A 27,951-nucleotide genomic window follows, 5' to 3' on the forward strand; every position below is an offset into this window, starting at 1 on the left:
TTCAGAATCGCACTGACTTTGAGACATAAAGAGGTTTGCTCCATTCGGGTTGTGATGCTGAGACCACACACACAACCACCACATAGCTAATGTTACCTTTACAGGGTGGCTAGACGAAGATAGAAGACCAAACTCGTCCTCAATAAGAAAAATAAATAACTGCCCGTCAATTTTCGAAACTCCTACTAATAGTATAACTAAATAAACTCACAAGACAGCAGTGTACAATTTCTGGTAAATGGCTAACGCTTGTCTTACCATTAGTGTTTCTTTTCGGCGCTATCTCACAGGCGTTCTGCTACTTCGCGTTCTCAATCTAACTTAAGCTATGTTTCTCTGCATTTTTATTGGTCAGGTTCGCCATTCTCGATAGATGATTGGTGGACATAACTGTCAATCATTTTTCCCGACGACTGACAACCGCCCACAAAGGGACTGTTGCTGTGGACATTTTCCTTAGCAACCATATACCGACCAGCTGTCAAAAGTAAGCTTGCGACTCCGTGAAAGCGCATTTATATTTCTTCCCTAGATTTAGTTGTTGGAGATTACAGAAAAGCAAAATTCACATAAAGCAACCTTTCATAAAACAGTACATTTAGCAAAAAACAAACAAACAAACAAACAAAAAAACACCAGCAATTCCTGTTATCAAGCTTAGCTCTAACACTTTCACTATGAGATAATTACGATAAAGGAAAAGCAAAACCTTTTTCTACTCTGCTCACACATCAAAGCTTGCCAGAAGTTTGAAATGGCCGTAATGTTAAAAAAAAAAAAAAAATATATATATATATATATATATATATATATATATTTTCAGGGGCGTAGAACTGTATTTAACATTTTAACCGTGTGCAGAAAATGTATAGACAAATCTGCATTTGTCAAAGTACCACTATTTGTGAGTACAGGGCTTTCAGCAGCTAATGCCTTTTCTCCTCAATTGATCTTTTTCTTTTTTCTGTTAAAAGTTATTTTTGAGAGATCTTTAAGTTGAGCCACTCAGCAAGTTAAACTGTTAAAAAAAAACTATAATATAAGGAAAAAAATGTCCATTTTATATTGATAAATAGAAAATATTAAGTATTTATTTAAAAAATGGTTTACTTTGAATAAGAAAATCCAACAGAGCAACACTTAATGCAATGCTAAATTCCCTTAGTCTTACACTTATCACCATAAAACCTAATAATAACGCACATTATTCACAGTAACAGTTACAGTGTATCATCGTCAAAATATCTACTTTCTGGCTTTTTTTTAATTTGCAAAGTTATCAGCTGTTTGCCCGTCTCATGGTTGTGCCTCCAATGCATTTATTTTTAAGCAGGCGCACCACCAGGAATTTTGGGCCCCATGAAAGACAATGGCATAGACCTCACCACTTGATGGCAAATTTTAGATTTTTGTTTTTGCTTCAATTGCTTAAAGCTGATCAAAAATAGCTTTTCATGTAAACAATAAAGATCTAGGGCTGAGTTTAACCCTTTATGGAGCAAGTGACTATGTTTGATCACTTTGTTTTCTTTTGTAATGTAACAACAGAATGGAGGTCTTGGTTCATACCAGAGGGACAATTTTAGGATAAAATTTCTATTTGAAGGTATTTCATTGAGTGCCCTTCAAAGGGTTAAATGGCAGTGGATATATCTAACTAGGTTATTTAAATATATATGGTTTATCAGTTTATATTACTGCTGTATTTTATTACAACCTTTAGAAAAAAAGTATTTATTATTTTTAATGAGGGTTTAATGATTTTCTTATGTAGTTTGTACATCTTTTTGGGCCCCTATCAAGTCATGGAGCCCTTAGAATCTTCCTTACTCCCCACCCCCATATGGCGCCTTTGTTTGTAAGACATCCACAAGACAAGTGGCTCCACCACTTGAGTCAACTGCCTCCCCATTTGCAATGACCTCACAATGAAATAAAAGAAAAAAACAGCCACTGCTTACTATTGCAGTTTGTTTTTATCTAAGCCAACATTTATTTTTAAGGGGAGTCATAAACACACTAAATAGCTACAGATGAAGGATGAAAGCAAGCATTTTGGGTCTCCTCGGGGGAGGCTGGGTGGGCGGCTTTGGGGCCCCCTGGTGGCTTGGAGGCCCTCTGCATTCGCCAAGTCTGCCTATAGCATCAAACGGCTCTGTCTGACTGTAACTGAGGTTTGGTGTCAATTCTCCCAAACTGATTTTCTGAGTTGAGTTTACACATTTGCTAGAATATAAACACATGTACTCTCCACTAGAAAGACATTTCTATGGTGAATTTATATGTGAAATGTTAAAAGCTTCTGTACGTATTTATAACTTGCAGTCACGTGACACTCTCGCGCACACCTCCGTGTCTGATTGTGTTGCAGATTGTGCAGATGACGCAGTGAAGATGGCTCCCTTTCCGGACGAGGTGGATGTTTTTACTGGTCCACACTGGCGAATGAAGCAGCTGGTGGGCCTCTATTGCGAAAAGGTTTGTAGAAATAATTGATTTTGTTGCTGCTGTTATAAATTTAAAGTTCCAAAAAGTAAAACGTGACGATGTTGACAGAGGAGGAGTGAACGCCAGCTAGCACGTTAGCTCGCGTTAGCATGTACGTTTAGCTACTAAGGATTGAGACTATGAGTATCTTTGAGTGTTTCGACACTTTTATGCATATTTGTGAATAAATCCTTACACATATGTTGACGTGACTTGTATTTTCACATTGTTTTTATGGTCCTTTTAATAAGACTTTAACAGACACTTCTCCATCCAGCTAAATTGTACCTTCTTTTTGTTAGCCCTAATTGCAAGAGTGTAACTCGTTTTACTTGCTACAGCGCAGCTTCAAATCCCAACAGAGCTGCATTAGATATGGAAACAAGAACAGGCTGCTCGTTAAAATGAGTTTTTTTTAAAAAATATCTGTTAGGTAAACACATTTTGGATAGCATCTAATGCACTACAGATGCGCGAACATCGTGAGTCGGTGTACAATACAAGTCTCAAATATACAGATAAGCTTTTTGCCATTAATAACTTTGTTCCTTTTTGTTTTTTTTTTTTTGCAGCTGTCAAAAACCAACTTTTCCAACAACAATGACTTCCGCTCCTTTCTCCAGTCACTATGCGCCACCTTCAAGGAGTTCAAGATGCATGAACAAATTGAGAATGAGTACATTATAGGCCTGCTGCAACAGCGTTGCTGCACCGTCTACAATGTGCATTCTGACAACAAGCTTTCAGAAATGCTATCCCTCTTTGAAAAAGGGCTGCATAACATTAAGGTAAATATGTAGAGATATGTCAGCTACTAAAGGTTGCTGGTTCGATCCTCGGCTGGGGGGAGGTTTGGGCAGTGGCCTTTCTGTGTGGAGTTTGCATGATCTCTCCGTGTTTGCGTGGGTTCTCTTCAGCTTCCTTCCACTGTCCAAAGACATGCATGTTAGGTTGATTGGTTACTCTAAATTGCCACTAGGAGTGAGTGTGGGTGGTTGTTTGTCTTCGAGTGGCCCTGTGATGGACTGGCGAGCTGTCCAGGGTGTACCCTGCTTTTCACCCCAAGACTGCTAGGATAGGCTCCAGCTTCCCCGCAACCCTTAATCGGACTAAGTGGTTAGGACAATGAATGAATGAATGTCAACCACTAGTTTAAGGTCATGTCATAGCCTCTAAATGGTACTTCTTGCATGCTAGACTTGACTTAGAGGGAGCTCATACTAGGTTTTACACAGCTCAGCCGATGCATGATGCTCGATGGAGGGGTGACACTATGTTATTAGAGTCACCATCATGTAATTGCAAACACACACAACATTGCAGCACCATCATCAGAGGTATTTTTCATGTATAATTTGTAAAAACTGGAATTTTTTTTTCTTTATCTGTACTTGTATTCCAGCCTTTTTAGCACAAGGCTTAATATAGTTTGATCAAACGAGCTTTTAATATAGTTTTATAGAGTTAGAACTGTGAAGTAAACTGTGTGGCGCATATGTCAATATGCTGAGCTGGGTTTTGGAAGCAAAGCAGTTTTTAAGAGATGCTAAACTGGAGACAGCGGTTATTCTATCTAAAGCTGGCGGCAAAATAAAAAAAGGGCGTTCCAGCATCAGGCAGTTGTGTAGATCTGAACTTCCGCTGTACCAGATGCTAAAATAGAAACTTTATTTTACTTTGGAGTAATATCCTGCTTCCTGCCCCAAAGAAAGTGTTTCAGTGGAAATAAATACTGCTATATTTGTAAATAGTTTGATCAAAACAAACTGAATTCCTTTCTGTAAATGATAATCAAAAGAAGTTTAGGAAATTATGTAAGTGGGCCTGAGAAGGTTCAAATCTTGTTTACAGTGTCTAAGATAATAATCCAGATCTTGAACCCTGAAAAATAGCACAATAGAACAAAAATAGACACCATGTACACTGCTGTCTGCCAGCTATTCCACAATTCAGTGTTTCAGTGTCTACAGATTTGACAGAAAGTCTATTACACAACTCATTTTCTGTCAGCGATGATGCAAAATGCTAATCTCAAGTGTCAGAAATCTACATTTACTGCTCAGTGTTGACTACACTGATGAATTGTTGTCCATTTCATAGGAAGTAGCATATGAGTGAACAAAAGCTCCATTTCAGACACAGGTCATGGATTAATTGTTTTGTGTTTTTAGAGTGAATATGAGCAGCTTAACTATGCCCAGCAGCTGAAGGAGAGATTAGAGGCTTTCACACAAGACTTCCTGCCCCACATGAAGGAGGAAGAAGAGGTACAAGATCCTCAGCCACACTTTTCTTATAAAAATCTTTAATTGTTGATTTTTCCCTAAGAATTGGTGAAAATGTCACCTTTAGAAATGCATCTGTTGATACCCTCATGAATTTCTCTGCTGCAAGCTGTTTTCAAACTGAGGAGATTTGTTTCAGGTGTTTCAGCCTATGCTTATGCAGTACTTCACCTACGAGGAGCTGAAGGACATAAAAAAACAGGTGATAGCACAGCACTGCAACCAGCAGCAACTGGACTGTGCTGCAGAGGTGCTGAAGGGCTTCAGTTTGTGGACGCAGGCAGAGGAGCTGCAGAAAGCCTTTAAATATGCAGATCATGAAAAGACAGATTATGGTGAGTTGGTATATTTGCAAACATTTAAATGTCTTAGGAAAAAAACATTATTTTCAGTACCATAAAGTGCCTCATCTCTCCCGTATCTGAACCTGAGTTCTTCAGGTTGTCCCCAGTTGTCTTTGCCTCTTGCTGTATGTTACTGTCAGTATACTAAATAGTTTACCCATTAAAGTAAACAATACAGGCATGTACGTAGTCATTTTTATATAAATACTCAGATTCTTGAATGTTATGGTGCATAGTCTGACATTTAAAGGCATCTTTATTGCTGCCATAATTATTTTTCAGCTTAATGAAAGCGCCCATTGTCTTGGAACGTGGATGACATTTGTAAAAAAGTGCAGATTATCTTTGTGGCATTTGAGGCTCTGAAGCTGAACTGTTCTGTCCTCCACTGCAGAGCTGGACAAGAACAGGAATTCTTCGACCTACATCTCCCAGCTTCCTACAGAAATTATGTTGAGGCTCTTCCGCTATCTGGGCCCCGACGATCTGTGTCGTTGCAGTCAAGTGTGCAGCTCGTGGTCACAGTTGGCCAAGACCGGCTCTTTGTGGAGGCACCTCTATCCTGTGCACTGGGCCAGAGGTATGTGGCGTGTTCTCACAGTGAAGGCAGTTAATGAAACATAAGCTGATGACTCATTTGGTTTAATGTTTGTTCACTTTAAGATCTGTTTGGTAGCTATTTATTTTTCTTCCTAGGACTTAATCGCTTTTATTTAAATATTCTGTGGTGCTTTCTGATAAATATTTTTCTGTAATGTAGGCGATTATTACAGTGGCCCACCTGGGGATCTTGACCAGGAGCCAGACGATGACTGGGTGAAGAGTCGGCAGAATGAGGGCCGTGCCTATCAGGAATGGGATGAAGATGCTGATGTTGATGAGTCAGGTGAGTCTGAGGCTTTGTTATCAAATAAAACAACATTGTATATAACAGGACAACTTATAATTTAATGCATCAAATGGTTAAAATAATAAAATTTTCCTACTCTGAGTGTACCATTAAACAGGACTGTGAAAGACAGACCAAGAGATTACTGGAACAATAGATTCTTGTGCATTGATATAATAAAAGGCTTAATCAGTACAAAAGTTTTAAATGTATCATTAATCAGTGAAATCCTAAAAATCATTATGATCTTTTTATTTTAATGTTGGCTTTTGCTGAACCAAGATATTTAGGGTTTTTGTCCATTTTAACTCTGTAAGGTAAAATGTAAGATTACCAAGCAAAAACCTCCAAATATCTAATAAAGATTTCTATTTTTTTCCCCTAAATTTCCCACATTTTCTTGTTTCTCTTCTCAAACAGTCAGTTGTTCTTTTACAAAACTTTATTAAACAGCTTCAGTCAGTTCAGATGTGATACACAAATTTCCTGTCATTCTTGTTTTTATGGTGGCATCTGTCCTTTTTCTGCTTTTTTCTTTTGCATTTCCCAGGTAGATGACAGCGAATTTAACGTGAAACTTAAGGGTCGCTGTTTAACTGATCTCTTTTCCAATCTTCTGTCAGGAAGAAAATATGTAAACATCCGACAGAACTGCACTCTTTCAGTCATTGTTAAAGCTCTTTGTCTCCTCAGATGTTTCAGGTCATAAAGAAGGCTCTCTTGCAATCAGCACTGTACAGAGAGAAAAGCGGCTCCTGAATGGGATTATCCAGAACCTTCTTCCAGCTGTGGGCCCATCTGTAAAGTCCATTATTTTGGCATATAGCTCTACAGTCTCCAGTAAAATGGTGCGCAGTGAAAAACTACATTTGTCACGCGATTGTTTAAAAATAAGCTGTTTTGTGAAAACATTTTTTTTTTCTCATCAGGTACGTCAGATGATCAGCCTCTGCCCCAACATCATGCATCTGGACCTGACCCAGACTGATGTTACAGATTTGGCATTCGACAGGTAAAAATTAGTCTCCGATCTGATAAAGGCGCTCGCTTCCTCACAGCAGCCTCAAACCAGATGTTTATTTCCATTCATATTTTCATGCCTCAGTTAAAAGGCAGAAATTAGGGTCTGGAGTTCATGTTGGGGGGGGGGTATTTGAGTTGAGTGAGTGAGTGTGTGTGTGAAGAGAGACTAGGTTCAGGTGTTCTTTGAAAGTGCTGCTCCATACTTTGGTGGAAAAAATTTGATTACTTTAAAAAATACTTAGGCCTAAAAACAGTATTTTAAAAAAAAAAAAAAAAAGTAACAAGTAATAAGCTCAGTTCTCCTTGCTGTCTTCCTTCTATTCTTTCCTTTCTTATCCAGCTGGTCATCTCTTGGAGCCTGTCGCTCTCTGGTCCACCTGGATTTGTCGGGATGTGAGAAGATCACTGATAACACCCTAAAGAAGCTCTCCATTGGCCTGGGTGACCTCACGTCTTCCACTTGCTCAGACAAGCGTTTGGACCGTCAGGCTAAGCTACTAAAAAGTTCCCCGGTACCCATCACCCTCAGGGATGAGAGGAACCTGCATCCAGTGGGGCGAAAGCGGCAAGCCATCATTTTCAAGCATGGAACTGGCCGTTGGGGCGCCGCCTGCATCCCAACACAGGTTTTGGTTCTGGACACTTCCAACCTTGGTGATATTGAAGATGCCGCAGAGTGGAGCCGCCAGGGTGGGGTGTCTCTCCCCGAAAACTTTGTTGAGACCCAGTTTGTGGGAGGTTCTTGCTGCTGCAGGAGGGGCAGGAGGCGCAGAAACAGGACAGGATCAGATGCCTCCTATTTGCATCAGCAGTATGCCATCTCTGGAGAGATGTTGTGCGGTCACTCCAGCTGCTGCTCTAGTGACATGGCCCTCAGGACCTTTACAGGGCCCCAAAGTGATTCAGGCACCACCAGAAGCAGAACTGCAGATTTTCGGACTAAATGCTCCCCATTAGGGGTGCTGCAGTGTCTGGAGCCTGCGAACAGGACTGACTGCTCAGAGGCCAAGCGCACGCTGAAATTTCTCAGTCTCTCTGGATGTTATCAAGTCACTGACTTAGGCTTGAGGTAATGACATGCATTGTTGTGCTTAAAACAAAAAATATACCGTAATTTCCCAGCTAATTTGTTATTTGGATGTAATTGTACATCACTGTTCTACCAATCCTACCTGAAAAAAGAAGATAGCATAGCAGCTTGAGTGTTGATACTTAACTGTGATTGGTTTCTTCTCTCTGAAACCTTTCTTACATACAAAGTGAGGATTAGACTTGTTTAGTCACATATCTAAATGGGGAAAAAGTACAAATTTGCTCATAAATGTAGTCACACTGTGAGTGTCCCACATTGCAGGTGTTATACTCTACAAGACAGTCCTTACTAGGCTAAGTCTAGATTAACAGAGTTCCTCTAGATGTTCCACTGGCCTACATGTTCCTGAACCTGTAATAAGGCTGCATTTGTGTGTGTTGTGTCTGGGTGTGTGTGTGTGTGTGTTTCAGGGCCTTGTCTGGTTGTGGAGGACTTCCTGTCCTGGAGCATCTCAACTTGTCTGGCTGTCTCTTCGTCACTGAGGTGGGGCTGCAGGAGCTGGTGTCAGCCTGTCCTTCCCTCAATGATGAACACTTCTATTACTGCGACAACATTAACGGTAACACAAGCAAAACTAACAGGAGGACATTTCATTTTTATCCCACACTTTTCATCTAGTAAGGTGTCTTGAATAAAACTAAATAAAAAGCCATTATAACCTAACCTTACTTGCGTAGTATTTGCGCTGATGTAAGTAACCAGTGCTGCTGAGAGGGAAGGTAAGTCAGCATTACAGTCGCTGCTATGATGCCTTCAGGTTTCATTGTCAGAGCTTTAACTAATCCACTGTGTGCTGCAGTTACTGGCTTTATTTTTTTACTGGCTTTATTAAATGTAATCAATAACCACTAAAACACTACAGGCGGGCCTCAGGTTACACAGTTCCCGACTTAAGTTGTTTCAACTTAATGACGCTCATTAAATAAACATTAAAAATCAAAACAGAGCAAGTTTGGAAGTTACAAGGGTCCATATAAGCTCTTAGGATGCGTGACACAGACGACGCCTCAGTGCGTATTGTACTGTTTTTCTATTCATATGATGGATTTCGATCGTTATTTAGTGACCAAGGGGGCAATATGGGGTAGGGGTTATGTCATAACGGTAGGAATGGAGCTCGTTCGTGAATAATGTATGTATTTGTATAAATGATGTAGACCAGGAGATGACCAGTGTGTGGTGTCTGTCTCCAGGTCCTCATGCAGACACAGCAAGCGGCTGCCAGAACCTGCAGTGTGGTTTCAGAGCCTGCTGTCGCTCTGGAGAGTGACCCTGCCCAGCTCCACTCTAAATTCTCTCTTCTCCTTATTGTTGCACTTTATCCTGGGAATACCATTTGCTGTATTTTGCATCACTTAAACATGTTTCTTGATGAAACTGTAATATTGCTCCTGCTATTTCCGCACCTGTTTAGTGGAAATAATCCTTTAGAGAAGGAAAACACAATGGGGGTAGTAATGGGTTTTAAGTGTGTAAAATTGTCATTTTTGCTGTTGTTGATTTTTGAGAGGAAAAAAAAGTAAGGAAGTAAAACACAAGTGTTAGCAATGTTTTTTTTCTCCCTTAAATTGTTTAATTTTCTGCTCAAGTCTTCTTCCTTAAAATAATCAGCATAGTCTGCTGTAGGATCAGGGTTTTCCCTTTTTTCCCATCGTTATTGCTGATTGGAGCGGGTGTTGTGGAAAATTTAACAGCTGAAGCTCCTTTGGATCAAAGCAGACTGTTTCTGTATGTCAACGGTTGTCTGTAAATGCAACTTTTGACTATGTGCTGCCATACTTTGATGTTAAGCTCACGGTTGCCTGCTATTACATCACAGTGGAAACCTTTTGAGCTCAAGTCAACCTGGTGGAGCACACAGATTTAAAGGTCATGACCCGAGCAGTACAGACATAGGAATTGGTACGATAGAGAAGTGTAGCTGTAGATATTTGATTCAGATTTGTTAATCTCAGTGTGCACTCCAATGGATATTAAAAAAAAAAAAAAGCACAAATGTTCACAGAGTAGAGATCTGATGTGCTCAGCACTGAAAACCTTGTAGAGAAGTTGAAAGCTTTGCAGAGAGGTTGGATTAATCCCTCACACTGGAGGGCCCTACTGTGTACATTATTGCTTTATCATGTTGCTGCAGGATTTATTTTCTCGTTCTAAAGTCTTGCATGAGCTCTACTGGAAATGTTCATTTCATCACAATAAAAAGGACTTGGACACAAATTCTGATTCATTTTATCTGCATAAATTATAAAAAGTAGGTAAGTCACAAAATAGTGTCTGAAACAAAACTACTGAAAAATGTATTTTTCTATATGTATGGTTCTGATGTAGTGTTGGAATAAGATGGAAAAACGTCATCAGATAATTTATCTGCACTCAGAGATAGGAGAGCGTCATCGTATCAGATGCGGACAAGTGAAGCCAGGTACACCCAGACAGAGAGGACATTGTTGGGGTAGGGATGCACATACACAGCCAGGGCAAACTCCACGTTGGATGCCTTAATGTTGTGAACGCCGGTGCTGTACACTGCTTCGATGATCGGCCCAATCTCAGAGAACGGCATGTGCAGGGGGAACCCAGAAATCTAAAAGGAAATAAAAAAAAAAGACGCTAACAGGATTTGATCTGAACCGGCCCCTTTGTTTACATTTTGGAAGACTTGTAGCGTAGTCACTCAGCTGTTTCTTCGTGCTTACCCTGTAGTCTCCCAGCAGGCTCTGCAGCTCGTGCCGGTGCCCTTCAGCTACCTCCTTTCCACCGCCCAGCTCCAGTTTGGGCAGGAACCGTTTCAGGGTGCTGTTGCAGTAGCGGTTCCAGCGGGTTGGTTGACGAGGGCGCCACTCCATGATCTTCTCCTTCAAAATCTTTTCAATTCTACACAGAGCAAAATGTTTATGTAACCTGATGCAGGAAGAGAGGCAACGGCCTTCGCTGCAGTCACTCACCTGTTCTGAAGCTCTGCAGCAGCCGTTTTGTCTGTCCGCTGATAGACCAGCTCCTCTGGCTGAAAGACAAACTTGGTTGAAATTGGAAAAAATGTATTAAATGTAAATTTAAAGACTGAACCCTCACCTGGACACTGGACAGCCCAGGGTGGGAGAAGGATCGGGAGAAAAAGGGTTTCCAGAAGTTGGCTTTTGTGATGTCAAAACTCATCCTCATCGGTAACGCATGTTCTTGGATGTTGAACCAAACCTGAGCAACAAGTAAGAAAAACACTATAAGAACTATGAAATGGAGGGGTGTAACATTACGGAGCTGCTCTTTCTTTACTCACATTGTCAGCATTGACCAAACAGCCAACTGTCTTCAATGGACAAAAGGTGTCATACTGGCCATAATACTGGCCGCTGCTGGGGTTCCAGATAAGGTAGCGGCTCTGCTCGTTGGTTAGGACGTATGCCGTGGGTCCCTGACAAGTAAAAATCAAACCAAAATCACTTTATTTATCCGTTAGGAACTTCATTTGCAGAGGAGACGGTGCTACTGACAAAATAAGATTAAAACATATGTATACATAACATGGCCATTCATACGGTTCATCACGATAAAACAGGAAGTACACGAGGAAACATTGAGAGCCACAGTTTCCAGATCAGTTTAGCAAATGAACAGAGGTTGGGATGAAACTAGAGGAAGCTTTGTCCTCAATGAAAGGGATCTGCACCAGTGCCCTGAAGGTAGCGGGATGTAGTAAAGGTTCAGTCAGAGGAGATCTTTTCTCACAACTCTGGTGTCATAAAGGTCTTTAAGAGGCTGCTGTTGTTGGCTTATAATTTCACTGCCCTATTTGGTGATTTTATTTAGAAACCAAGCCGTTATATGAAATGTAAGAATGAAATTAATGAAGCATTAATGGAAAGCTGAGATAAAGACTGGTGAACCTGTAGTTTATGGAGAAAGAAGAAGCGCTGTTGACATTTTGTGATCAGTTCAGTGTTAGGTCGAAATGTAAATTTATTATCTATTATGGAACCAAGATATTTGTATGAATGAACCTTTGCAGTGATTTTATTGTTAACTGTCAGTGGAATTGTGGCAAAGTGACCAGCAGGAAAAAAACTTCTAACTTTTACGGAAAATTACATGGAAAAGTCCATATACTTCTTTTACATATGATAAACATGTAAAAGTCACCCACCTCTGGTATGGCGGTGCCAATTACCAACCAGGCTTTCTTGCCCAAAGACAGGAAGTAGTTGCACAGCAGCACAGCGTGCTCTTCCTCATCTCCCGCGAGCAGAGTGAGGAATTGCTGAGAAAAAACAACAGGGCACTGAAAGATGGGCTTTCTTCCTCGTATTCGCATAAAACCCATAAAAGAGGTTTCACTCACGTCGCAGGTGCTCCACAGGCCGCAGGCTCGAGAAAATAAGACTTGGTCCGGCAGAGACGGTAGGAGGGACACAAATCTGGCAATCAGTGACTGCACAGGAACAAGTGTCAACCGACAGGATGCAAGTCAAGTAGAAATACATCTTCCTAATTTCACTCCAGTCATACAGACCGTGGCTTCCACAGGGTTGTTCGGGAATTCATCAAGGAACTCTTGTGGGGGGTTGAGTGGTCGTATATAACGAGTGATGAAGACCGTCTTCCCGTTGAGGTCAGTCACCGTGGTGATGCAGGGTCGGTCCGGGTAGCAGAGAGCTGCATCCTTGTCAAACTTCCCTGAAGCTTGAAGTAAACGTTCGTCCTCATGACTCTCGAACTGCATTAAAGGGACAAAAGTTACTGCAGATGAACATGGACCAGCAGTGGGTAAATAAATGTACAAATAATGCAGAAATGTATGCCGTGAATGGATATTAAAATAAAAAAGGAGTTGGGTCTTAATGAACAATTACCTTTACTTCCTTAATCTAACGCAGCAGAGCAAAAACCAAAGAATGATGAAAGAGGATGACAAGAACAAATTAAACCTACTGAAAAAAGTCTGAAATGGATCTCAGTAATCATAAATCTGTCAGAAAAAGAAAAATGGAAAAAAAAAGAAACAAGCGCAGTGATGCAGAATGAACTATGAGCCCCAATCCATCCATAAGTGAAACAGCTTGCCTTCTCTCTAACAGACTCTCCCGGCATCAGCGGAGGTTCGATAGTGATGAAGAGTGTAATAAAGGCTCCGTCACTCAGGTTGCGTAACACATCATAGCCGCCGTTATTACCGTGGCTCCGCTCCTTGCTGTATCCCAGCAGCACAGCTGGCGTGTTCACTTTGAACGTCCCATCAATCTGTCAGATGCAGCGAGAAAGGTTAACCACAAGTTCAGCTGCAACTTTTTACTTGTAAAAAACCATAAATTTTACCCTGGACTGAGAGTAAATGGTGCTGAAGGGAATCTTGACGGAGCCCAACCAGTGCTTCTCTATCTGGGTGTGAATGGATGAACCCCTCTCGTTATCATTCTGTGGAACAAAATACCATTTAAAGCAATCTGAGGAGCAGGATATGAAACAGTGAGGAGAGAGAAAGTGGCGATGTGAACTCACCACTCCGATCTCATGAATCACTTCATCAAATACGTTGATGAAGACTTCGTCTCTGACCGACTGCAAGCTGGCAGTACCGTAGTCCCCGTTGGGAGCGCTGCAGAGAAGTTCATCAAACCACAGTGTGTGAGCTGATTTGTTGTACACTCACTCTTTTTTTTTCATGTGGGTGAAAAATGCATGGAGGTATACCATCTTCCCAGGGTACTAGGTCCACCTGTGCAGCTGCTAGTTAAAATAAACATCAGCCAATCACATGGCTGCAAATCATTCCATTTAGTCATGTAGACATGGCCAAGAGATTTAGCTGAAGTTCAAACTGATTGGAGTGTTTCAGAAACTGTGGATCGACTGGGATTTTCACACACAACCATCTCTAGTGTTTCCAGAGAAGGTCTGAAGAAGAGAAAAAATCCAGCGAGCAGCAGTTGTCTGGACCAGAATGTCTTGTTGATGTCAGAAGAGGTGGAAAGGCCACCTGGAAGCAGATGGTCTCCAGCAGCAGAAGACCACAGCGGGTTCCCTCCTGTCAGTAAGAACAGGAAACTGAGGCTACAATTCACACAGACTCACCAGAACTGGACAATAGAAGATGGAGAAACGTTGCTGGTCTGATGAGTCTCCATTTCAGCTCAACATGCAGATGGTAGGATCAGAATTTGGTGGAAACATCATGAATCCATCCGACCTTGGCTGCAGGTGGTGTGATGGCATGGGGGACATTTTCCTGCCTCATTTATGGTTTAACCAGCACAGCCTACCTGAGTCCTGCTGCTGACCATGTCCATCCCTTTCTGAGCACAGTGTAGCATCTTCTGATGGAAACTTCCAGCAGGATGATGCACCATGTCACAAAGCTCACATCATCTCCAACCGCTTTCCTGAACTTGAACTGGTTTTTCCCCATTATGTCAATACAACCCAAAATCTCTGAGGAATGCTTCCAGCACCTTGTTGAATCTATGCTACGAAAAATGGAGGCAGTTCTGAAGGAAAAAGGAGGTCCCAGTACTACCAAGCTGGATCTCATAGAGTACATGTTCACTGTTGTAAATCTTTAAAACTCTGTACCAAAAAACAGGAAGATAAACCAGTAGGTTTGCAATTGTTCACCTAAACGGCAGCTGCAGCTCCTCGTTCCAGCTCGGGTTTGGTCCTTCAGCTGTGGTTGTTTGAAGTACTATGCGCTGGAAGGAAACCTCCACAAATGGTCTCACTTGTACCTACATTTCACAAAAAACATTCTTTATTTCTTGTAAACGACACTGGTGCCATTTAGGAAATCAAGCTGGCGTGTGCTCTGTACCTGGCTGAGATACCAATCGCTGTCCTGAAGGGCACTCTGTGAAGATTGTCCCGGTCTACTGAAATGAAAGCCATCTTGTTAAGAGATCTAAATGTTAATTATTCTAAATACTGACTGGCGGCGCTCACTTGTTCTGGGGCCTGCGGATGGGAATGTCGTAGGCACGGATGACGTTGATGAGCAGCTTGACGTCTCCGTCCGACAGATTCTGAGCTGTCACCTTCTTTCTTTCTTTCCTCTGAGGCTTTAGTGGTCGCTTGGGTTCAGCCAGCTTGAACAGGTTAATTCCCAGTATCCTGATTGTGGCAACAATGCAAACTTCATTTTATATTTTATCTTGATAAAAGTAAAACAAACCAGAATGTCTGAGCGAAAAAGCTCATTTTAGCCCTAGAAATTATAGGATGGGATCATTATACACTATCAGTACTCAGTACCTCCAGGTATTTACACTCTGACAATCACAGGACTTGTGTATAAATATGTGAAGCATGTTGTTGTTAAAGTTATTCTTAAATGCTAATGGCAGTATTTGGTTATAAAGAAAAAAAAACATTTAGTTCCCTTTTCCTGACAATTAGCAACTAATATAAAAAAGTGCAGCTCTTGTTTTCCTGATATCTAGGTGAAAGCATACATTAATATTTTGATTAGTAACTTAATTAACATCTTTATGCAGCTTAAATTAAAAAAAATAACAAAGTTCATAAGCTAAAATGTATACTAAAACAGAATGAAATGGTTTGTAAATCAAACAGATGAATATCTGTTTATGATTGAACATGAAAGACAAAATGTTGAAAGTTTATCTATATTCTGAAAAATTTCCTCTCATCTTAATTTTATGGTAGCCATATGTCTCAAAAGGTTGCAGGAACTGTAGCCGTTTGGCAGATGGTCTGTAAAATGACTGGGCATAAAGAAAGCTCCTAAAAGAGGTGCCAAATATCCGGTAAAAAATCCTTTAACGTAGTCAGAGGCATCTTTCTGCACATGGATGCTGCATCGCCTGGACTGCTAAGCCGCTTGTTATCTGCACTTAGTTCAGAAGTATCTCCGATAGATAGGGGGTGCATTGATGCACACAGAACTGGAAACTCACACACCTTAAAAGGCAGCATCAATGCAGCAAAACAAAACAAGGTTCTTTATTTCCAGTCCTTGAGGGCCACCAGCCTGCAGACTTTAGTTGTTTCCCTGTTATAACACACCTGATTCAGTTCAATCCTGTTAATGAGCCATTAATGTCGGCTGGGTGCGTGCAAGCAGGGCAATGATTAAAACCTGCAAGACAGTGGCCTTCGAGGAGAGAAGCTGTAGAACCCGGTAAGGTATTGCTGCAAATCAGGGAACGTATTGCACATTTCAGGAAGACATTGCTAAGTAACTTTCTGCATCTATTACAACACATTGGCTTCAGATTAGAAGCGTGCAGAGACAATGAAATGTCTGATATCCAACATTTGACGTGTTTTCTATGTGTAGGTGTTTTTATTCGCATTTCTGCAGAACTCAAACTTTTTAAAACTGGGATTTTGTAAACGTTCTCTTCACTGTGCCCATTATTTATAACTTACACAATGTTTTTACCTTTTAAAAGTAAAATACCCCAAAAATAGCAACAACTGAGCAAATTCCTGAGAGGACTGACTACTGCGAAGTGTCTATAATCATTATGGTACTGGTACTTGGGAGTTCAAACTAAAAATACACAGGGGTGGGAGAGGAAAAGAAGAAATCACTAAGAACATACCCTGAACCTGCACCACTGAAAAAATGAGTGGGAAGAGAAAAGCAGAAACATGGAAAAGAAGAAGAAGAGCATTCAGTTTTAATTATGCCAAAAAAAAATGTGTAGGGTAACACCCAACAGCGTGACTGGCTTTGTTGCCTGTAGTTGTGTCTAAATCTGCTCAAAACATCACAGCTTTTAATTTTCTGTGTCATGTTTTCGTGCAAAATAAAATCCTGGTTGCTTCCATAAGAGATTAAAAAGCTGTGAGGGGCCAAGAAACCCTTTGTTGGCCCCGTCCCTCTTCTTGATTATATGACTTTTCAATGCAATCAAAGCTGCATCAGGCACGCTTTGTAACTAGAATGAGATGGATGAGTTGGAAATCAGTAATGGCAATAAAGCAAAAATCAGCGTTCGGATCAGTCTTTGTCTTTACAAGAAGGAATTATGTTCAATGTTACATGAAGCATGAAGATAAAAAAAAAACAAACAAACTATAAAGGATGAGTTATTTAGTCTGTTAATGAAGTCTGGCATCAATTTTTTACCCAATGTTTGGAATCTCCTCTTCAACCACTAAGTCAGACAGGATGTAGTCGTGTCTGGCGAGAAGAAATCTGTTGATGACCGATTTTCTGATCTATGGGAGAAAAAGCAGCATCGCAGTAAAGTGGTACTGGTGTGGTCAGCACTGGAGAAGAAACACTCCTTCCACCACAAGCAGTCTGCTCACCTTCTGAAGGTATTTGGCCACTAAAGCTCGGTGTGAATCCAAATGATCTTTGGTGTCAATGACATCTTCGTCTTTCAACCTTTTTTCATACTCCTAAGGCAAAAGAGAAGCGGTATTAATTTAGGTTCAACTTGTTCTCATTTTGTCGTTTACTTCACTGGCCGGAAAACGCACATAGAACACCTTATCCAAGACCTCTCTGTCAAAAGCAGGAACAAATTTGTAATTGCGAAACTCTGCAACTTCCTGGTTCCTCAGCCTGAGCAGACGAAGTCTTCTGGAATTCTCCAGCTCTTCATCCGGCACAAAATTAAACTCCTCCTGCAGATGTTCAAGACGGAAGTACTCTGGAGCCGTTACCTCTCCGCTGCTGGCCACCTGAGAGTGGAAAACAAACACTTATCTGATTCTCAATTTTGATCCATTTTTGAAAGTTGTATCTGGATACCTACTTTGAGAAGCTGCATGATAGAGGCGTTCTTCGGATCGTTTGGGTCAAGTCGCGACTGTGTTGCCCATTCACTGATTTTTTTCATGTCATATAACCCCGATGCTCCGATATATGTGACGGCATCGAGATGGCCCAAGCCACTAAAACACAGATACAACAGTCAGTATTACATAAACTCTTTAGATAATACACTGCATATCAGAGGTGTTTCTTGCTACAGGCAGACTAAGCAGATGCCTAGGGCCTCCAAGCCACCAGGGGGTCCCAAAGCTGCATCTTCAGCTTTTTCTGAGGAAGAAATAAAATGTCTGTTTTTATCTGTAACTATCTTGTGTGTTTATGACTCCCCTTATAGGCTTAAAAATAAACATTGGCCTAAATAAAGTAACTGCAATAGTAAGCAGTGGTTGGTCTTTTATTTTATACTAATATTAGGTTGTTGCATTAAAGGTGGTAGAGCTGCTTACTTTTTAACCTGTTTGCATCCTGGTCCCTACACCACCAATTCATGAGTGATGATGTGCTATGGTGAGTCTTTTGTGTTTTATGTGGGTCTCTTTTTTTTTTTCTTCTTCTTTCTTTCTTTCTTTCTGGTTTTGTTCACGTTCCATTGTTAACTTTTGATTTGTACAATTTTGATACAATACTTTATTTTCAGACTTTGTACAACTGTATCTCTATATTGATAGCATAATAAATGTAAAAAAGAGAGGGTCAACCGCAGTCAAGAGAAAGCAACTATTCCCATATTTTGTTCAGCATATAGTTGCAATAACCGGCGAAATATCAAAAGCATTGTGTGGAATTACATTTCACAAGGTTGAATAATAATTTGTTATTTGACCAGATAAATCCAAATGCATTAATAAACAATCAAACATGTTAGAATCAAATTCATGTATACATTTATTTATATGTAGCTACCTTATGCCTTTGGTAAATAGCATAACAAGAAATATTTTAGTACAATTCTTGGCTCAGCTTAAAGATCTTTACATGTACCTGCAGCCTGTTTTGCTCAAGAACTGTAAGAGATGGTGGCATGATGGTAGATAGAAGACCATCTAAATGGTTCGGAAAATCTTCATCACAGTTTGACAAAATAGAAGCCCCCAAACAATATCTTGCCTAGAGCCTGCAAAAAGCTAGAAACGGCCCTGCTGCGTATAAAGCACAAAGCTGACAGCTGTAGAAACGCGGGAGCAACCATCTGTGGTATCCTGTGGAAAAATGATGTAAAATCTACATGTGTTCTGTGAGACGGACTACCTGTGTATGCCACCATGATGTTGGGAAACCGGAGGTGCGAGCGGCACATCGTCCTCGCCAATCCCCCATGATACAGAGCAGGACAGCTTCCCAGAGGTCAGCAGCGTCAGCTTGTTGCTGCCGTCGGCTTCAAATGACAGTGGTACATCTGAGGTTTATTAGAGATAGAGAGTCAGAGAGGAAGAGAGAAGGGGCACCTTCAGGTTTAAAGTTATGTCAAATAAGGACACTTACCACTTCCTACTCCCTCGTGGTCAAACATCACTCTCTGATTGCTGCTGAATTCAAATTCCTCAATCGGGACGTTGCCTGTGACAACTGAGGGATCTGGTACCGGAACAAACACCTGAGCCAGGAGGGAGCAGGACAATCCCATCTCCTCAAACACCTGCTCATGCACACACACACAAACACAAGGGCAGAGATGGTGAAAAGTAAAGAAATCCAGCAGCCATCTACTAGACTATTGTGTTGCGGTACCATCAGCTTCTCTTCACTGTACCTGCAGATTTATACTTTGGGGACAATTAAGTATCTTGAGGTTGAAAATCTGACCGAAGTGAACCCTGAAGTCAGTGCTCAGGGAGCGGCTGTCTGTTTGGGAAACTTCCTTGTCGTTGTAAAGGATTTTGATGAAAAGAGATCGTTTGGAAACGTCTTCTCTTCGAGCTACTTCAGCCCTAAAAGACAGAAAAAAAACTTAATTTAAACTGCAATGGGGACCGGCCTTAAAGTGTGTGGAATAAAACACTTGTGGATTAACTGGCTGTCTGTGTCAGAATCACTACCTGGGGCAGAGTTCACTGGCAGTGATGCTTCCTGATGCAGACAGTTCTGGGATCAGGACGGCTTCTCCAGGTTTCCTCCGTATCCTGGAGGCTTTCTCTCTCACTTGCTGCTCTATTAAGCTAAAGTCTGGCCTCTCAGGAGGCTCCGGCCGTGGGGGACCTTCTTCGAGGGGCCCCTCTGATTCGCTCCCTTCCTGTTCTTCATCCTCTTCCTCTGTGTCATCCTGCACCTGTCCTTTCTTCTTCTTCTTCTTTCTCTTTTTCTTTTTGGTTTTCTGAAAACATAATAAACATTGATTCATTTTCTGAACCGCTTAGTCGGATGAATCGCGAGGAAGCTGGAGCCTATCTCAGCAGTCTTTGGGCGAGAGGCGGGGTACACCCTGGACAGGTCGCCAGTCCATCGCAGGGCCTCACAGAGACAAACAACCATTCATGCTCACTCTCACTCCTGGGGACAATTTTACAGAAACCAATTAACCTAACATGCATGTCTTTATATGGTGGCAGGAAGCTGGAGCAGCCAGAGAGACCATGCAAACTAACCACTACACCACTGTGTAACCTTATGTCATAATTACTTATTATAATAAACAGTCCAGTGCAACAAGTAATTTATTGTTATAGGCCTTCCTAAACCTGTGGACTTGAGCAATAATTCTGCAGGGTTTTTTCCAAGGTCTTTTTTTGGACACCATGTTTTCTTACTCAGTCCAGGAACTAAAGTTACATCTTTACAAGAAGCTGCTTGTAAATACACCTAATGTGTTTACATTTTAGTTGCATAAAAAGTCAGAGATAACATAGTTTGACAGAATATAACAATATGTTTGCACTGACAGGCTGATTGCTAAAGACCTACTAACCGAAAACCTGTCATCTCTCTGCAAGGTAGACCGTGTCCTGAAAGAATATTACAGCAAAGTGTCATTAAAAACCCGACACAATACCTAAGAGATGCATCTGGACCTTCAGTGGAAGGTCTAAAGTTCACTGTAGTCTCATCAGAAATGAGTGAAAGAACAAATGGAAGCTATTCTTACAGAAGGGAAGCGTGGACAAAAAGAGAGAGATAAGTACGTCATATGAAACTGGACCAATAAGCAGTGACTACAGGTATGATGGAGCGATGAAGATCCGGTTGTCAGAATAAAGCAAAGAGCAGCACAGCTTGGGAAAGTCCTCAAGAAACCTGGGAAGCTATTCCTGAAGAAACAGCAGGAGAGCTTGTGTAAGAAGGTTTAGACTGTTGAATAAGAATAAGCTTAATGATTTCCGTAATCAGGAAAAACAAAAACAGATTTGACAATAAAAATCAGATGTACAACACAGAATATTATGAAATTTCCTTATATGAGGGTGTGATCTGCTTTTCCTGCTAATCTAAAACTTTTTCCACTTGTCTGAGCCAAATAGACAAGAAAAGTAAGACGAGAGTCAAAGGTGGTTTGATTGCTGCAGCTTCCTGTCTGAACAGGCAGGAAGTCTCCTCCAGAAAGTCAGAGATGGCTAATCACAAACCAACACAAACACCAAAGTTATCTAAGAAATGTTAAAAATTCAAAGTGGCTGTAAAAAGAGGAAACAGCTGCCTGTGTTGTTGGTAAACAATGTCTCTGAGGAAGATTACCTAGCCCAGCTTTAATGGACACCAGAATGCTTTGTAATAAATATCATATTAACCTCATATAAAAAAAAAAAAAAGGAGTTATCTTTTTCACAATTTTTCACGAGCTGGGTTTTATCAGTTAAAAAACATTAAAAATAAATAAGAAAAAGGGAAAAAAAAATATTTTAAGGCACAAAGCTCAACTGGATGGGTAGCCAGCTCACACACCTCGGACCATGAGCCCTTTTAAAGCTCTACAGCTGTGTCATAACAAGACATCCAGAGCCAGAATAAAGATGCCTTTAAGAAAAATGTATTTTCCTATTAAAGTGTTGAAATGAAAAAAAAACCCCAAAAAAAAAACCCTAAAAAAACCCAAAAACCTCTACTTAGCTTAGCCAAAGCTAAGCTCTATCTGGTCGGCACCTGCTTCTTTTTCCAGAGCTTCCACTCCTCCAGCTGCTTCTTGTACTCGGCCAGCTTCTTCTGGTAGTCTTCCTCACTCTCTGCCTCCAACTCCAAAACTTCTGATAAGATTTCACCCTCATACTGCTGCTCATCTGATGCTCGATCCACATTCTCTCTGCACCAGCAACAGACAACACATCAATTTAATCAAAATAATACAAAAAAAAAATTTACAAATTGATCAAATGACCAGACTTTACATTCTGCTCATAGATTTAGGAAAAATTTCAAATTTCATATCAGAAAAATATGCCTTTAATAATTAGCATATGGTAGCTACTGCGGAGAGAAACTACTCTAGATAAAAAAAATAAAATAAAAAAAACTGCTTCCAGAAATTAAACGTCTAAAATGTAACTTTATAGTTGGAAATATTTAGCATTTACCTTCTGAGGTAGAGTTTATATGGCGTGTTGGTAAACTTCTGGAAGTCTCTTAGCACCTTAATCTCCTTCCAAACTTTAATTATGTTCCTCAGGAGAGTCCTGTCTTTCTCCTGCTCGGCATCTCGCAGCTGCCGAGTGCTCCTGTAACGTTTTGACATACAGTTCAGTTTCCAGGTTACGTTTCTAATCTGAGCAGGACTCGTACGAAGACCTCACCTCACTTCCAGGCTGTACTCAGAAATCCTTTGCTGCATGGCCTGAGTGATGCTCTGCCCACCATGGATCCTCACTATATTCCGCAGCGCGTTCCTTAAGCCGTTCAACTGATGGCAAACGAGGAAAATGGACAAGAGATACACTGGTCTGAAGTATATGGGAATGACGAGACAGCTGTCTGTTGGAGTTTACCTTGTCTGTGAGGTGTCCTGTGAAATTATTGTGCTGCCTGGTGAGGTACTGGTCGTACAGCTGAGCTAGACGAGCTGCCAGGACATGTTCACGGCTAAAGAGTGGGTGGTGGGAGAAGATGAGACCAGAGACATCAACGTCGAGCTGGTAGTCTCCTTCAGGGTCTGCTGCACCACCAATGTACTGGTTTGCATACTTGGACTTCAGAGCCTGGTGGACAAAATAAAACCGTCTGTTTTCAGTGTTCAGGAAAAAGATAATTATCATGACAAAGATTTAGGACTTTAACTCTGCCTGAATGTGTGTGTACGTGTGTATTAGATAACTGAAAATTGTTACAAACTATCTGGAAAAGCAATAATGAAAAATCATGGATTACAGTGATGCATCATAAACACCAAAAACACAACTAACACTCAGCTATGTCTTTTTCTAAAATGAAAATGAACATGTGGAGCTAACCAAGAGCTGAGCGATTAAAGCACACAAGTGTTGATACTAGGGCTGTGACGATATGCTTTTGTCCCGATTCGATTCGATTCCGATTTTTTTGGTTGGCGATTCGATTTAAATTGCGATTCTCACAATTCTTCGATATTGATGATTTTTGTAGATTAAAAACAAGATAAATGTGTAAAACTTATTTTTTTGCTCATCATTTTTCTTTATTTCAATTAGGAAAAAAACACACAGTAGCCGGATCATCATTCTGCTGCTATAATGCCCAAGAGGACAAGTAAAAAGATTAATAAAAACAACAACAAAAAAAAAAAATTATAATGAATTATTTTTATTTGTTTGAAAAGTAAATCAATTTTTTAACAAAAATAAAAAAATCGATTTTAAAATTGTGACGCAAAAAAATCCTGATTTTCGATTTTTCGATTCAATTTTCCCACCCCCAGTTTATATACTCTACCACTTTCATTTTAATTCCAGTTCTGATTAAAAAAAAGCAAGTCCTCATTCTTTATAACTTTTAAAGCCTACAGTTAAGAGTTTTTTTATGCTGAAAGTTGTTGTCACAAGAAAGAAATGTAACAGATGTGTTGGCTTTCACCTCTGCTGCATCTCTGCTAACCAACGCCCTATTTACCCCCGCTTCTTTGTACCAAAATGTTCAGAGAAGGCTCTAATCTGAGGACGCTACATCACTTTTAGTGTACGATGTGACAAATGTGCGTGGTGGTGTCAGTGACTGTTGCAGTAGATGTGTGTCTGACCTTCCTGTACACAGTTTGCAGCGCAGGATCCAGGTCGCCCTCCATGTGAAAGAGGGGAGGTCTGGTGGATGATTCCTTAATGGGGTCAGGCAGAGCCATAATCCTCCCATCGTCTCCAAACCACTTCCTTCCCTGTATAATATCAAGCAGAAACAAAATGATGAGCAGAAACAAAACTACAGCATGGCAATATTTTAGCCGTCTGGTGTCTACGCAGACAATACCTCCTTCATTTTCAAAATGCGATTCTCCAAAATGTTCTCATTGGTCACAGAGACGGGGGGCCTCTCCCCAACGTAGAGGCCCTCATCCTCCAGATAACGAGGCTTCATGTTTTCAGGGAGTTTAACAGAGGTTGGAACTGTGAAAACGACATATACTTCCAGTCAGTGACAAACTTTATCATGAGCTGAGAGCAACGGAGTTAAGACAGCACACGTTTACCTGTTCGAAAGCTCGGCGTAAACAGGAGTTCACTCTCCTGCTGAACACGTTTTCGGTATCTGATATACTCTGCCTTCTTCACTTCCAAGAAATCCTGGGGCAACTGGTCAATAACAAATAAATCCTCTTCGTTTCGTACCAGAGGAGCTTCTTCATCCTAAGACATAGGATGAAGCACACTTACCATTCTTCAGCTGCACCTACACAACAGCTGCAAATAGCCGGTTGGTTTGTTACCTGGTTTTGATTTTCATCTTGATCTTCCTCCTCTGCATCAGCATCCTCCTGTTTCTCAACCTCTTCACTTCCATCCTCATCTCTGTCCTCCTCAGTGCTTTCTCTCTGCTTTTCTCTTTTCTTGCCAAGCCTTTCTGTCTCATCAGGGGGATCAGGCTCAAAGCTGAATGTAAAGAAATTGTATGCTTCCTCTGTAGTTGGGAGGCCCTTTCCTACCTGTATCAGCAAAGAAAAAAAAGGTATTTAAATAAACACATGAAATATGATTTGTACATTAAGGCTTCTAGTTTGAATATAATTCTTACTCGTCTTGCAGCTTCTCTGAACTTGACCCTGGTGCTCAGGGCTGGAGGGGCATCATGTCCTGCTCTGCCTGCATCGACCTGGGAAGCATTTGGGAATAAACCTTCACTGTTGGACTGGATTTCATGTGTCCAGTTGTGGTTTAAGTAAAGTAGCTACTAACCTCTCTGTCAAACCTGGTTACAGTGTCTCTGTCTCTGAGGCTTTGGAGGCGACTGACAGACTCTGCAGTGGCTTCCTCTTGTTCAAGTCTCTCAACTTTAGACTATAATGCAGTATAAACACAGAAAGATCTATTTAGAGTTTACCTTACAGACTAGCAAGTACACATGTTGACATGTTCTGGATGAATACGAGTTCTGGTTTTTTAATGCCTTGTCCTCATGAACATGGGTATTTTATCCCAGTGACTTTTTCCTGTTTTTCCCTAAACAGCACAGCTTGTGGCAATGCAAAACACTCAGAATCATAACAGTGTCAGCTAACTTTAGCTTATATTCTAGGCCATTTCTCTTTTCAGTTCAAAGGTGCCTGCTATTGTGTGTGATCTCCTCTCATTACTGTTTGGTGTGCAACACATAAAAAAGTCCTATTAACATTGATGCTGGCATGCTCTTGCCAACATCTCCAGCTGACATGTGAACACAGCAAAAAACAGAACACAATCTGATGCCTAAAAACCACAAAACCTTGCTGCCTTGTGCTCAAGACAAAACTCAGACCATAGTTTCTATATGTATTTACATGGCTGGAGGTTGAAGATACCTTGAATTTAAGCAACCAAAATATGTAATCATGGACACCATGGGCGTAAACATTTAGAAAAAACTGTTACGGAAAACTCAGATTCATACAGACAAGGCTTTAATTAAACAGAAGAGGATATTTTGTGAAACAAAAAAAGTACCCTTGCTGCTTTTAGCTTCTCTTCAAAGTGCCGTGTCACAAATTCATCTAAATGCTGAGAAGTGGAAGCATCCTGAGTTTTTAAGGAGAGACCTAAAAAAAACACAAAACATGTCATGAAACAATCCAAACATTTCCAGCTCGATCCAGCAAATCTGAAGAGTTGCATCTAATCCTTTCCTGGAAACACAGCCAAGCCAAGACATTTGTTCTTGCAACACATGATGAGAAGCATCAGGAAGGGTGGAATGATACTGAATATTAGGGAATAATACTGAATATTAGACACATCTTTATATTTCTGCATTCAGAGTAGTCCGTAGTACCAACTGTACTTTGTTAATCTTAACTTTGCTAGACAGCCTAGAATCACAAATATGTTCTCTCCTTTCTTATATCACATAAATTACATGTTATGTCTTATTAGAAAATCTGTAACAATTAAGCTGATGAGCAGATCCAAAAACCTGTAAATATCTAAAACCATAGTGATTTCAGCATTTATGTATAAGCTTTGTTTTGATTTGTACAGCAGCAAAATGAAGCCCAGTAACAAGGGGTTAATAGAGATGTGTTGAAATGCCTGGTGCAATCTGGCTAATACACAAACCTCTCTGAGATCCAGTTGAAGGTCTTGACAAATCCAGAGACTCATCTTGCCTCTCAGCCGATGCTTCATTTAAACTGTAGTGCTGAACAGTAGAAACCTCTTCCACATCGTCACCATGAAACTCCTGGGCTGAACTTTGCTCGAGCAACTAATAAACACACAAAGCAGTCAGCTGTGTTGGTCTTGACAGGTATAAAACAGCTGGAAATGTATAATCACAGGAGATGCACCCTTTTCTTTCGCCTTAGTCTCTGAGCCCTCAATGTGCGTTTCAGCGTCTCCCCAGGGTCTTCCTCGCTGTCCTCAGGTTCCTAAATGAAATGAAAATGCTTTATTAATCCCCAAAAATGAAATTCAATACTGTAGTATACAATTAACTTGAGGAGGTCTTGTGAGGAGGCTGATGGCTGCTGGCAGGAATGATCTTCTGTATCTTTCAGTCTTACATCGGACCTGAAGAAGCCTCTCACTGAACACACTTTGTTGTTTCTGCACTGTGTTGTGGAGATGGTGTGAAGAATCCTCCATCATCTTCATCAGCTTGTGCAGCATTCTTCTTTGGACAATCAGCTCCAGCGGCTCCAGAGTTACTCCCAGCACAGAACCAGCTTTCTTGATCAGTTTGTTGATTTTCTTCAAGTCTCTGGTTCTGATGCTACTACCCCAAGCAGATGGTTGCAAAGCTGACTGGACTCTCCACAACAGACTTATAGAAGATATGCAACATCTTGGTGCAGATGTGAAAAGATCTCAACTTCCTTAAGAAGTAACAAGGTGAAGTACTTAGAAAAAAAAACAGCAACAATCCGGCTTTTTACAGCTAGAAAGCACGGAAGCGGAGAGGAGGAAAGGAGTTTGGCGTTGAGCAGCAAGCAGCACACAGAGGAGAGCAACCAAAGCCTACAGTCTAAGCTGGAAAACACAAACTAACCTTCATCGTAGTTTGTCGGCTCCTCACAGCCAACCTGGCAGACGGAACCAGAGCCTATTGGGTCATAGTTAGATTTAGCAATACTTCTACCCAGGTATGCTCTAGTCTGAGACCTCCAGTTCATGTTGAGACTTGTTAAGACCTGTTTCAAGTTGTTCTGGGAGATTTAAATTAGGTAGCTGGCTGACAATAAAACATTAAAGATAATATTTAGAATTTATCATCTTAAAAAAAAAAAGGCTTGTATTATTTTACCTGGACGTCGTCCTCATCTTTGTTTTTCGCTAAGGTTGCCTGCAAAGCCCGTCGTTTCTTTTGCAGTTTTTCACGAATTTCGCTATAAAAAGATATACGTATTTGTTTTAGAACAACCTCAATATCTGAAAAACATATAAAAGTCGTAGAAATGCAAATACATCAGCGATTCAGTCCATTAAAAGAACAGAAAAACTACCTTGAGGAAGCCAGTTTGGTGAATATTTTCCCGAAACTGATTGGTAGCTTTACATAAAATACTTTACATTAATTTA

The 27,951-nt window shown here is 40.8% G+C and overlaps 2 protein-coding genes across 2 annotated transcripts; one reads left to right on the plus strand and one right to left on the minus strand.

Annotated features, from left to right (window-relative positions):
• The first annotated feature begins 2,388 nt into the window (after positions 1-2,388).
• fbxl5 (F-box and leucine-rich repeat protein 5) lies at positions 2,389-10,440 on the plus strand. Its single transcript, XM_079245479.1, has 11 exons — positions 2,389-2,478; positions 3,060-3,275; positions 4,659-4,754; positions 4,912-5,107; positions 5,511-5,696; positions 5,877-6,002; positions 6,699-6,853; positions 6,935-7,017; positions 7,369-8,097; positions 8,532-8,680; positions 9,315-10,440. Exons 1-11 carry the CDS (start codon positions 2,395-2,397, stop codon positions 9,389-9,391), a joined length of 2,097 nt encoding a protein of 698 aa, XP_079101605.1. The 5' UTR covers positions 2,389-2,394; the 3' UTR covers positions 9,392-10,440.
• A 7-nt stretch (positions 10,441-10,447) lies between these two features.
• Positions 10,448-27,712, minus strand: cc2d2a (coiled-coil and C2 domain containing 2A). The gene is made up of 39 exons (XM_079245480.1): positions 27,677-27,712; positions 27,422-27,475; positions 26,721-26,801; positions 26,491-26,638; positions 25,882-25,973; positions 25,138-25,239; positions 24,977-25,054; positions 24,672-24,887; positions 24,435-24,591; positions 24,215-24,351; positions 23,991-24,122; positions 22,768-22,977; positions 22,576-22,682; positions 22,360-22,500; positions 21,932-22,088; positions 19,897-20,171; positions 19,611-19,788; positions 19,343-19,496; positions 19,109-19,256; positions 17,841-17,979; positions 17,563-17,766; positions 17,389-17,481; positions 17,204-17,295; positions 16,674-16,688; positions 15,049-15,216; positions 14,921-14,978; positions 14,728-14,837; positions 13,615-13,711; positions 13,432-13,530; positions 13,180-13,356; positions 12,969-12,983; positions 12,641-12,832; positions 12,458-12,547; positions 12,263-12,376; positions 11,399-11,533; positions 11,194-11,316; positions 11,067-11,125; positions 10,818-10,995; positions 10,448-10,705 (listed from the first exon to the last, which is right to left on the minus strand). The coding sequence occupies exons 2-39, from the start codon at positions 27,425-27,427 to the stop codon at positions 10,520-10,522; spliced, it is 4,863 nt and encodes a 1,620-aa protein (XP_079101606.1). The 5' UTR covers positions 27,428-27,475; positions 27,677-27,712; the 3' UTR covers positions 10,448-10,519.
• Between the last annotated feature and the right edge of the window lie 239 nt (positions 27,713-27,951).

This window comes from Telmatherina bonti (genome assembly GCF_933228915.1).
Source record: "Telmatherina bonti genome assembly, chromosome: 8".
Classification (NCBI taxonomy): domain Eukaryota; kingdom Metazoa; phylum Chordata; class Actinopteri; order Atheriniformes; family Telmatherinidae; genus Telmatherina; species Telmatherina bonti.

Coding starts and splice junctions, on each gene's coding strand:
- fbxl5 (XM_079245479.1), top strand. CDS start 2,395: ATGGCTCCCTTTCCGGACGAGGTGGATGTTTTTACTGGTCCACACTGG. Junction 2,479..3,059: donor TGGGCCTCTATTGCGAAAAG/GTTTGTAGAAAT, acceptor TTTTTTTTGCAG/CTGTCAAAAACCAACTTTTC. Junction 8,681..9,314: donor TTACTGCGACAACATTAACG/GTAACACAAGCA, acceptor GTCTGTCTCCAG/GTCCTCATGCAGACACAGCA.
- cc2d2a (XM_079245480.1), bottom strand. Junction 24,123..24,214: donor GCATTTTGAAAATGAAGGAG/GTATTGTCTGCG, acceptor GATATTATACAG/GGAAGGAAGTGGTTTGGAGA. Junction 11,534..12,262: donor TTGGCACCGCCATACCAGAG/GTGGGTGACTTT, acceptor TTTACTTGTCAG/GGACCCACGGCATACGTCCT.